This window comes from Natrix helvetica (genome assembly GCF_964273705.1).
Source record: "Natrix helvetica genome assembly, chromosome: 2".
NCBI lineage: Eukaryota > Metazoa > Chordata > Lepidosauria > Squamata > Natricidae > Natrix > Natrix helvetica.
Window position 1 is genome coordinate 97653628 of NC_138552.1, and position 12782 is coordinate 97666409.

The window sequence follows — 12782 nt, forward strand, 5'->3', positions numbered from 1 at the left end:
TGTTGTCCGTGACAATTGGTGTCTTCCTATGTCTTTAAAATGAACTGGATAGTAGTAATTAAGAGGAAGAGGAATTACTTGCCTCGGATTTTAATTGAAAATGGCGTGAGAACCAGGTTAGTTGATTGGTTTGCTTACTTTATCTGCTGTATGACAAAGACTTCAGGGACGTGATTAAAATAATAATTAGGTCAATATTCATATTAAAGGATTTTATTTTTATTGCCAATGTTTTTTGAACCTTTTTTCCTCCCGCAGTGTTTTTCAATTTTTGAGGTAGTGTTGATTTTTTCAAAATAGTTACTTCACTGTATAAATTAGAAAATTTTTCCTTACAATTGGTTAAAATTCTTTTATTTAACATAGCTTGCCAGCCTGTCTGTTACCTTTGTCTTGTTTTACTCTGAGCAAATAAAGCTACGTCATACTTTACTCATACTTAGGTCTATTTTTATTTTTAAGAAAAACGTAAAACATAAAATGGGATGGACTTTGTAACCACGCATTGAATATATTACTTTTAAAGGAGTTATTGTTTTAAAAGGCAGATTTTCAGTTACTTCCTGAAACATTATTCATTTAATTGCAAAACTACCATAAATTCCTGTCTATGTATTTAAAAGCTATCTAGTGGCTTAACATTTCACATCTCAAAAAAGGAACTATATTACACCCAAAAAAGTGAGAAGGGGAAATGAATGGGGATGGGTTTGTATATGATTATATGCATTCTTAAATTGCAATATAATTTTAATGCCTTTGAGCCTGATTTTTATTTCTTTGCCACCGGTTCTATTTTAAAAGGATTCCCAGTGTACAGGAAGTAATCACACATTTAATGCAAATGTGACTCGACTCTCTAAACTGAAGAGTTAAAAGAATGAACTGAAAAACAGTGGCATTTGCTTTGACAACTTTGGACAAAGATGGAATAAACACCACTTTAATCCCTAAAATCAGCATCCTGGATAAATTACGGGAGCAGTTTAATGCAAGGATTGCCAATGACCTCCCCCTCTCATCTTTTTCCCCCCCTCTCTTTTAATCCTGCCTTATTCCAAAGCCTTCCCAGAGAGATAATGTGTGAAGGAATGTGCCAGGAGCTTTCCAGCAGGCAAGGCCAATCTTCCAGCTGGATCCTCAGCAGGTCCATATGGGCTTACAAACACATGCTGGGAAAAAAAAAGAGAGAGAGAAAGAAACGCTCTAAATAGTTTGCTTATGAGGCTAAACACTACAAGGCAGTTTCATGAATGAAAATTTACACGAGTAGAATAGGCAATAAAGGCTTTCTCAAGCTAACCCTTCACCTTCTATAGCTTGTGGCTGGGGCAGGTGTGCTGATAAGTGGCGTTGCCAGCTTCTGCCAGCCTCGTTATATAGCTTCAAAACTGCAGAAGGGCAGCTGGAGTGTAGGGTAGACATTTCAGGTTTCCATCAATCCAATGGCCTTGAAACATGAGATGCAGAAATCTTTCAAGAGGTTTTGGCTTCTTACCCCTTTATTGGCAAAGAAATATTTGAATTACTGGCAGCTGAAGACCCGCCATCCTTCCCCACCCACCCTTTTGTTGGCTTATCGGATGCTGTTTCCAGATCAGTAAAAATCTGAATGGTGAATGAAGAATCTAAAATGATTAAAGGCCTGGAGACAAAAAAACATGAAGAATAGTTGCAGGAATTGGGTATAGCTAATTTAGAGAAAAGAAGGATTGTGGGGTGACATGATAGCAGTATTCTAGTATTTGAGAGGTTCCCGCAACGAGGGGGGGGGGGGTCAACTTATTTTCCAAAGCACCAGAAGGCAAGACAAGAAACTTTGGATGGAAATAATCAAGGAGAGAAACAACCTGGAATTAAGGATAAATTTTCTAATAGTGAGAACAATTAACAAATGGAACAGCTTGCCTACAGAAGTTGTGTGTGCTTCATCATTGGAAGTTTTAAGAAAAGACTATCTGAAATGGTATAAAGTCTCCTGCTTGAGCAGGAGACTGGACTAGATGACACCCGAGGTCCCTTCCAGCTCTATTCTAATTCTTTGATTCTTTGGTATGTATTCTTCTCATGTTCGCTGCCAATGCTACTTCACATACCCTTAAACCCAACCTAGTAAAGAAAGATCCAGCAATTATCCCGAGGCAATAAACAAAGCAAGGTTTAGCACACCAAATAACACTTTGTATCAGTGATAATTTCCTCATGGTGACTCACTTTATGGTCATTGAAAAATTGACGTGGATCATGTGGCACCCTGCTTAATAACCATAATGATGATGGAAATTCCGGGCTCAATTGTGGTTTTAAGTGAGAATTACCTGAATTTTAAAACAGAAGCACATCTTCATCCTAGATTTGGAAGAATATAAATAATATTGGATTCGGAGTTTTTTTTAAAAAAAACACATCAAAAGCATAAAAGCAACAAAAAGGCCATACAGGGCTGTTGTTTGAACCACGGGAAGGGCATTAGGTTGGCATCCTGAAAGTACAACCTGCTTTTTAGCCTGCATCCAAACAAGTGTATCACTCATGCACTCCAAAATCCTTGAATACCTAAAATCCAGCAACTGCTATATTGACAGGTGTAGCCCAGAAGTAACAACTGTGCTTCTACCTGGAAAAACATTGACATGGAATGAGGGGAGGCCAATATCTGTTGGATTACTGTAGGTGCAAAAAAAAAAGTGCTACCCCTATTTCGAGGATGGATTGATGTGCCTATGTGTCCTTTGGAGCCAAAACAGTAACTTCTTTCAAAACCCTGGATATACACCTCCTAATCTAACACTTTCACCCTTATCCTACCCCAGTGTTTCTCAACCATGACAGCTCTAAAATGTGTGGACTTCCAACTCCCAAAATTTTAAATGTGTTAAGTCTACAAATCTTAAAGGGTTGCCAAAGTTGAGAAATACTGCCTTGCACTATATATTAGTGGTGGAACCCAAGTGAGTAAGGAATCAAAGCCTAAGAAATATTGTCAAGAGTCCATTACTGAACAATTGTCTCTATGCATCAGAGGTGGTATTCTGCTGGTTCGCCCCGATTTAAGTGAACCGGTACTGCCTGCAGTGAGAGACTCCACCCACCTACCCAGACACCATCATGGACGCCCTGCACATGCGCAGAAAGTTCTGTGCATGTGCAGAAACGCCGCACGTCAATGCTCCCGGTTCCAAACCGGTAGCAAAGATAAGAGGACACCATTACTGCTATGCATGTACCTTTGAGTCAGACTCGTGATGTTATTAGTATGGGACAGTTTTCTGGGCAACATTTCAGAATTGATTTGTCCTTGCTTGCTTCCTACCATCCTAAGTTGCCTTTAACCACACGAAAGTGGATCTCCCCGTGTGATTACTTGGTTAAAAAGATGTTAAAGGGTAAAAGAATATAACAGCAATTGCTTTTCTGTGTACTTGTGGAAAGAAAATTCCACACTGGGGGAAGGAATTATTTTTTTATATTAGGTTCAATTCTGCAAAACTGAATAGTCAGCTAAAAGAAACCTTTAAAATATCCACGCTTTCCACTTGTCAGAAGCTGCCTTTTACATCTTGTATAGCGAGAGGGAACAGACCGATGGCCTTGCAGGCCTGTATGAAGCCCTTTGACATGAGCCTTGCAATATTTTAAAAGCAAAGATGGTCTGAGATATTTTGGCATTTTAAAACAGAAGCACATCTTCATGGCAGCTTTACAACAGTGAAATGTTTTGTTGAAACACACAACATGCAAACGTACTCCTCCTTAAAAGTCTGGTGCCTCAGTCAGCCTCATAAAAGTTCCGACAGTGGCATAAATAAGGAATAATGCAGGCGGATTTAAAAAAAACATTCTTTTTTAAAAAAGTATGAAAGCAAAAAATATATATGCTTAGCATCATCAAAAGCAGGAGTGTCCCAACCTTGGCAACTTTAAGCTTGTGAACTTCAACTGCCAGAATTCCTGGAGGTTCCTGCCTGGGGAATTCTGTGAGTTGGAGTCCATAAGTCATAAAGTTACCAAAGGTGGTTACCAAACTGATCTCAAATTTTAAGATTCACAGCTGACCCCAAAGGAGCAAAGTGCTTAAGTGGCTGTCTCATAAATGGAGATAAAAAATGTGTAGTTTAATACTATACTGTAGTGCTAGGAATGAAGGAAAAGCAGTCTGACACAAGTGAAGTCCAGACCACAGCATCCCACCTGTTCAGTTCAACAGGCTGGTGTGAGCATTACTCTTGAAAAATAATATTTTTCTTCCCTCAGGACATTCAGAACAATTCAAAGTTTCTGGCCCGGTATTCAAGCTCACTTGAGATTGGCTGTTCCAATCAAAGGCTCTCTTTTCTCACTCCCAAGACCATGATTTCTTATAGTAGCAGGAGGAAAAATTGCAGTTGCCTAAAGGCAGAGCAGCATTGCATGGACGTTAAACTTCTGAAAAAGAATCAGCACTCAAATTGACTTCCCCTTTGCTTTTATTCAATATCTATTGACACATATAACTGCCTCATGGTCTTTTATTTTTTTAAAAATTAAGTAATCCAGGGATAAATAGATATCTGGCCTTTAAAATCCCCTCGACTATGTGTGGAATAGACTTTCATCCAATTATTTAGCAAAATGGCACCAATTATGATGGGCAAAGTAAAATGTGGCCTATCAAATGTTAATGCAAACAGTGCTAAATACTGGTATCAAGTACTGTTTCATTTATACATGAGGTGATTTTGAAATCAAATGGAGATTGGAAATCAAATGGAAAAAAGGGTCACCAAAGACCCCAAATTATATATCTATGAATTTCTTCCTTGCTTACTGTAAATTCAGAATTCTTAATCTAGCATCTGTTGTTTAGAAGTCAGAAAGAGAAAATTTAAGTAATATCATTCAGCTTGTTCTTAATATCATTCAGCTTGTTCTTAATACCTGATATTAAGAACAAGCTGAATGATCTTACTTAACATGCATGGAATTATGAAAAGATTACTTAGTGCAAGGGTCAGTGTCAAAAACAAAAATATGGGACAGAATATAGATATTTTGCCTTCTTCAGATTCCAGGGATTAACCAAATGTTTAGTGGTGGTGGATCTCAATGTTGACTTCCCCATCAATATAGAGAGATAAGAACTGGAAAAGGCATGGCAGAAATCTCTCCCCCTGCTACCATTCTTATTCCACATCTAAAGGCAGATGCCTTGTGGTTAGATGGCAGTGGTTTTACCAATGCACCATTGGGTGCTGAATAAATGTTCAGAGTAATCAAACTGGTCAAGAGTCAAAGAGAATCAGTCCCATATTTCTCATAGTCTAGGCCAGCTGAAATGTCCTGCTATGCAAAAATGGTAACTAAAGTCTTCAGCTCCTGGTGATTTCAGGGAAATATCCATGTAGCAATGTTTTTTTTTTCCTGCCAGCAAGACAGAATGACTTACCAAAGCTTACCCTGATCAATGGCCCTTCAAAATAGGCCAGGCTAGGAAACCAAAAACAAGCATACTGAAGTACTGTTGTCCAAATTGTAGCTCTTCCTCCTGTCTTTCAAGATTATTCTCGCAGCCTATTATACTGTAAGTTGTGATAGTTTCTCATCCATGTATAAAACAGATCCAAATTTGATTAGCTTTTTCAAGGTTTAATTGCCATTTCAATTCAAACTAAGCAAATGCAAATATTTCAAATGGGATGAAATGTGCTTCAGGTTCTGTAGAGAAAGAACATAGGGCTTTTCTGGGTGAAGAAGCACTAAACTTTTCATGTCCATGTATTTGCTGATCATATTATTAGCACACTTGAGAGCCAAACGATTTCCATTGTTTAATAGCAGGTTTTTAAAATGCTGAATTCAAATGCAAAGCATACCATCTTCTAAGTATTTTACAGTAATTTTAAAATACATTTTCACATTTATGTATGCTATAAAGCCTACACTGCAATTACTGTGAGATTGTTGACAAAGGCATTTCACACAAAAAAAAATCTTGGACTAAAAAACATCAAAACATTTGTTCAGCCCAATCATACAAAAACATCAGTGATTTTACCAGCGTGCATTAAGAAAAAAAACTCTCATAAACATCTGAAGCACATTGGCTGCTGGTGTCCAACTCAAGTATTTTCCAAGTACGTACAGTACAAACCAAGTTCAAAATAATGCCACAAGGACATTTTAATACACTTTTTGGACATTCTTGTTCTAATCTTCTGCAATAGAGGATCTAGAATGAAAACTGCCCTAAATGATATAACAAATATATATTTTTAAAAATCCGTTTTCTGCTTCATTTTTGACCGAATAAATTTTTTAGTAGTTTATAAAAAACAGATTACAAATGTTAGCCTCAAAATGTTTATGAAAAATATTAACCAAAGAAATGGAGGCAGCTTGATTGAGACAAGGGTAGGCCACTGACTGTGCATTATAGGCTGCTAGGTGATTAGGGAAAAGGATATTTCCCTGCAATTCTCACCAATCTTCCTGACAGGTGAGCTGTAATCCCTGTTTTGCCTTTTTTAATCTCAAATAAGATTCCAAATAATACTCATTTTCAAAATTATGCATAAACAGTGGCTCAAAGTTAACAATGCATATAAATTTTGGTCATTTAGCAAAGAATTTCATTGCTCTGTAAAAAATCCAGCAGAGGTATGTACAAATTGTTTCATGTCCAAAAATCTTAAAATTTAGTATGAAAAATTGGTGGAAAAATATATAAATTAGCTTTGATGCAACCCAAGTGTGAACACTTAAGAATTTGTGCTTTCAAATCAGATCATTAGTATATCTAAAATTAACAGGTGCCAGTATCAGAAAAAAGTATACATCCCACAAACCCTAAATAAAAATATTTGTCAATTGAAAGATTGAAAGAGCATATTTTTGTCAAAGAAGAATATATCAGTTCAGTCATAAGGAAGCAATAAGAAACATAGACCAAACATACATATTGTGAAGCCTCTCCCATGCTATTTAAAAGTGCCCAACTTTGGATGAACCATACTCTAAAATCTGGTTTTTATGTATTGCCACTATGAGAGGAAAAAAAGAGAGAAAATATTTCGACAAGTTTTTATGTTAGGCATTATTGTCTTAAATTTAAAAAAAACCAATAAAAATGAGTAAACTCACAGCATGTGATCACAGTATCTTTATCATTCTTTGATGTTCTATGATGCTTTGTGTTGTTTGTATTTTGATTTTAAATGTGTTTAGCTTCCCAGTCACTATAGTGAGATGGTCGGCCATCTAAACTGAATAAATTTAATTAGAAAAAAAATTGACATGATGCATCTTATTCAACTATGAATTTTAGTTTTAAAAACATAGCCAATTTCGGAAGCTACACAGACCATAGGGAAGGATTAAGTCAAGCGTTCTCTAATCTGGTACCCTCAGGGCTGTGATGGCTAGAAAGTATGGGAACTGTTATCCTAAAATGTCCAAATGACAGCAGGATGGGAACTGTTGCAGTAAACAATAGGAGCAGTTCATGGGCAATATAAGAGCTTCACTGAACTGTTGTTTGCCCTGAAAACTTCTCTGAAGGACCAGTGCAGCTATTCTCTTGTCACAGAAATTACCTCATGCACAATTGTCATTTCACATCATTTGGAAAGAGAAATACTACATTTTTATGGGCACACACAAACAAGCCATTTTGGCTGTCCTCAGCACTTTTGAGGTTCTCATTGAGTTTTCTTTGCTTGTTTCTTTTGAACTGCCTCACTCTTCTCCCCCCCAAGAAGACAGTCACAGGCTGAAGAGATGCCATTTAAGGGTCCTTTGATCTCATCCACAGCGTGTGAATCAGTTGGCTTCAGGCCAAAAAAGAGACGAGCCAGTGTTTCCTCCAGGGAAGCAAATGGAGAAGTTGTGCATCCTGTCACCATCATGTTTATCTGCAAGAAAACACACAGCAAGTGCATCAGCTCTGCAACTAAAAGTGGACAAACTCAGCCTAAATAATACCTTCCCGACAACTCAATGCAAACCTTTGGGCCAATTGAAGTGACCTGTTCATTTATTATAATACTTTTACCCCCCACTTTTCTTGAAATTCAACAGAGTTTGCTTTTAATAAACAAGTTGGGGAAAGCACAGAGAGCATAGTTCTGGGATTCTTTCCCATCTTTTTAGCAGCACTAACCATAGAGAGGAGACTATATTTTCTCCTGTGTTAACAAAGTAATGTGTGTGGTTGTGCGTCTTTGCTCTCCCCTTGCGTTGCACTTGTATTGGGTGGACACTGGAAAGCACATTGAATACATTCCACTCTGGATCACTTGATTTGGAAACAGACAAAATAAAGGTTTAGATTAAAGTAGTCAGCAACATTTTGAGCCCCTGCCCGCTTGACTCTCCCATAATGATTCACTGAGCAAATTAATTCTGAAATAATTTTCCCTGAGTTCTCAAGTCATCTTTTCAAAAAGGTATTTCTTTTGCCAGTTTCTTCCTCCGTATTAAATTGGGAGCCATTCTATTTAATTTTCCAAAATTTATGCTGTTGATAGACAGAGTTCTGAAATCCCTTGATATAATTTCTTTTCAACGTTCTGTTCAGCTGGTGGAATGAATGAAGAGGCAGGCATGCTAATGATACATTCTGGTCTTGAAGGTTTTTCTTCCCAGGGAGGAATTTTAAACATTTCCCTATTAGTTCTGCCTTTCCAAGGAAAAGAAGATAAATAACTATAGGGGGTGGAGGTGGGGGCAACTGATTCTGGCAAAAGGAAATATAGGTTAAATGGGTTCTGTCCAAGCTTGGCTTGTGGTCAAATGGTCAATCGTCATAGTATCGTCCAATACAAAAGTGAAGTGCATTTACAGATGGGCACTGTTCATACATACTGAAAAGTTAGCCAATTCTGTAGCAGATATTGTCACTGGGATCCCAGTTGTGCTCATAAATGCTAAGCCAAGATATGAGCCATCACATGAATTGTCATTAGGAGAAAATATAGTTGGTTTGGCAGTGAAGAGAAATACCATGCAATAATCATACATCTGTGAACTACTCCTTAGAATGCCAAATTGTCTCAAATTAAAAGTTATGGAAGTGATGATTTTCTCACAAGTTCCTGACTGGTTTCCCTTTTATTCTTTAAATCCTGATAGAAGACAGATGTGGAAAATATATGTGAACCAGAATGATGACAGCTATAGTTCAACGCATCTGGAGGGTACCGGACTGAAAAATATATATAATTAAATCTGGAAAGGATAGTATTAGTATTTAATGTTCAAACCATTGTATCTGCCATATGAATGTGCCCAATAGATATTATTATTGTAACATGATAAAAACATGTTGAACACACATCCATAGAAACCATAAACAGCTTACCTTTGTGGCCACCAAAAACATGGTGTAGAGTAACATGAGATTGTGCTTGGTTATTGGAAGATAAAAGTTGCACTGCATTGTGAAGAGCACTGCTCCTATCAAACTTACTTTCACGGGACTGGGAGGGAAAAAGGAACATACAAAAGGCAAGGTTTTTCAATTCTCTATTCTCAAAATACATATTCAGTCATCATTGCTGTTAACACCAAGGGTCATTAACAGGGCTTCCTTCAGACATTTAATCGGTTAACTTGTTTATAGGGACCAATGTTCATTAGCTGGCTGGCAATTCAAAATATGTTTGTTGAATTTTTAATGCAGCAAGGAGCTAAGCCCAACTGATCTCAATAACACTTAGTGCCCAAGAAGATAGTTATTACCATCTAAGACTCTTGGTTCTTTTATGCTATACTATTAAGAAATAAAAGAAGAAAGGAAATTCAGCATGGACCTCTCTTCTAATAATACACTTGAGTTCTTTTAATTTCTCTTCAGGCTTTTTTTAAACCTTCTATTAAAATGTAGAGTATTAGATAATATGCATACTACTTGTGAGACTCCTATACTACACCAGGCAATAGAACATGCTTAAAGTGACGCATCAATTGGATAGAATTAAATTTAATAATTAAAAACATAAATTAAAAATAGAAACAGTAAAAAAAAAATCCTAAAGGAATGATAAAACAACTTATTTATGGGATCTTCTCTTGCAGATTAAGATAAGGAGGTAAATGAATCACTTGGAAGCAGATGTGCTAAAAGTCCTGCTTCTTGTGGTGCTGATCAGGTTTTCCAGATATGTAGGAACTGGAAAAAGATATCTTAAGTCTCCAACTCTCAGTTCGTGGATTGGCACAGGTCCGCAGCATGTCAGCAACTAAGCAGCGCAAAAAAGCGAAGCCCCATCCACAGGATGCAGGCAGTACACAAAACCACACACCCCTCTGCTCCACGGAAAAACCTTTCTCCGCGGTACCATTTCTTGGTGCCCAAAAGATTGGGGGCCACTGTCTTAAAACATACAAGAGGACTCACTTGCTGAGATATCCTAGACATTTTTTCCCCTTCAGGAGTGTGCAATCTGTCTCAATTGATTGTATATGGTGTTGTGTTTGGTTTCTATTTACTGTATTTCATCATGCCATGCTTTGGAGTAGGAATAGGGAATTAACATCCAACAGCCCCAACCTATGTTGAACCATGCTACGTTCTGTGGCTCTGCCACATCTTAAACAACAAGGTTCACCTCCATGGTTTAGAATTACATTTAAATCAGCACTAAACTGCTGTGTTCTGTATCTGCATAAGGTAAAATTCTTTTTAAAACCCTATTAAATTTGTTGTGTTTATTAGAATTAGAGTATATAGCTGCCCAACTCCTATAACTGCAATTCTAAACCATCTACATCAAATAGCACATACACACATACCAACAATATTGCAAGTTAAAAAAAACGCATCAACAAAAAAGAAAATCCATAAAACAGTGTCTTGATTCCATAACACTGCAACAAAATGAGCTCTTTATAAATATTTCTTTTTTCATCAGCTTTACATTGCTGCTTGTAAATATTTAAAGCTGTTTTTTTCTTGGCCAGCATATATTTTTAAAACAAAAAAAAAACCACACATCTGTGGTGAATTAAACTGACAGAAATTATAATTTTCATCATAGCTGAAGGATTTAGCTCATACGCCCAAGCATACTGTCTTCTTTTCTTCCTCTACCTGAGCAAAGCTTATTTCTGGCAACAAATCTGCTTGAATTTCTCAGTTTCTCTCTTGTCATTCTTTATTACCAAGGATAGTGCCATGGAAGCAGGGTGCCTAAGAGCTTCAATGCCCCTGCTGCTTTTATCACACTGGAAGTCACAGCCCTGTTTTCAAAATAATCATTTCCACAAAAAAGCTCGTCAGGAAGTCAGACAGGCAGGGCAAGGGGACCTTAAAATGCCCACCGTGAGTTCATTTACCTCTTCCTGCAGCAGGCCGTGGCCGGCCAGCCAGTTACAGCTCTGACTTCCTGTGGCAGAAATAAAAGTGGAAGCAATTTAATGTTCTCAATTTAGCTTCTGCGAGGCCAAGCTGGATGCTGCAACTCAAGCAGTATGCCGTGTGTGCTAGGAATGGGTTTCTCACAGCACATTAATATCACTCCTGTAAAAGTTAGAAGGAGCCATTTAGACACTGAATCCAACTCCCAGCTCTGAACAAGAATTGAAAATCAAGTATCTGTGACCACTGGCTCTCCCGCCTCTCATCCAAAGAGATAAGAGTCCACCATTTCTCTGGGTAAAAGCTTCTACTGTTAAATTGTTCTTACTATTAACCTTCCGTTAGAATATGCCTTCCCGTGACTTAAATTCATTATAGAGTTGGTCTTTCAGTCAGCGGCAGTTCCTTTTTCCTTCATTTTTTTTCTTTTAATTGTAAGCTACTCAGAATCATTGGGATTTGAAATTCAATAGAATGAAGTAAAATAAATAAGACTACAGTATAGTATTTCCCCTTCAGTCTTCTCAAGGCTGTACATTCAATCCAGATCCTTCAATCCTTCTTCACTGAACTTAAGTTTCAGATAAGGTTCTTAGATCGCCACTTCCTAGACCCTGTTTCAGTCCAATACCCTGCCCAAGGAGTCCGTAACATCATCCTGGACAAATGATTGTCTAATCTTTTCTTGAAAAACTTCAATGATGGAAAACCCACAGCTATAGGAAGCAAGCTATCCCTTCCATTAATCGTTCTCACTGTCAGGAAATTCCTCCTCATTTCCAAGTTGAATCTACCTCTGATTTGCTTCTTGTCCTGCTCTCAGGTGCTATGGAGAATCACTAGATCAGCTAGTTGGCAGATTAACAATCTGTTCTGGAAAAATGAAATATGCCCAATATCTCTCATGAATATCAGAATCCCTTTATTGAACTCTAAGTCTTAAAAAAACCACCATATGGGCTTCTGGACTGCACAAATCCGAGCAACTATTATGTTGCAATTAAGAGAATAGTTGTTAGGGTGATGGTTCATTAGTCCTTTGGAGAGAGAAAAATAACTTGATTGGATAGAGTATTCAGACCTTCCCATGCCATTCTGATTCACATTCTGAATGGCAACTGGTAGTGGGTTTTCCCAATATTAGTAATTTTAAAAAATTTAGTCAGGGGAAACTATGAATCAATGCTCTTGCAGCATCTTACATATTATCAGGCCACAAGCCAAGAATGATATATGGCGGTTCTTCCAGGTTGAGTTATTGTTTCACACTTATAGACAAAAGACTTTGCCAGACTGAGGACTCTACTATCTCTGCATACATAGTACACTCTGAGAACTATTAGGAAAGGGCTGTCTTCACCCTCTCTCCCATATAGGATATCTGAGTTGTCTGTTACTCCCCTGGACTACACCTTCCCTCCTGTGGATCCAGTTCCTCACTACATGC

General features: G+C 37.6%; 1 protein-coding gene and 1 long non-coding RNA gene across 2 annotated transcripts in view; one reads left to right on the forward strand and one right to left on the reverse strand.

The window, feature by feature from the left end:
• The window catches only part of LOC309387537, a 482764-nt gene that overhangs the window by 96719 nt on the left and 373263 nt on the right, over positions 1-12782 (forward strand). The gene's annotated exons all lie outside the window — the stretch shown is intronic.
• Positions 5797-12782, reverse strand: part of TMEM38B (transmembrane protein 38B) — a 42016-nt gene continuing 35030 nt past the window's right edge. The window contains exons 5-6 of the mRNA XM_081944074.1: positions 9338-9455; positions 5797-7889 (exon numbers count right to left, since the gene is read on the reverse strand). Of these exons, the coding sequence (XP_081800200.1) occupies positions 7677-7889; positions 9338-9455 (331 nt within the window). The 3' untranslated portion in view covers positions 5797-7676. The remainder of the gene's footprint in view (positions 7890-9337; positions 9456-12782) is intronic.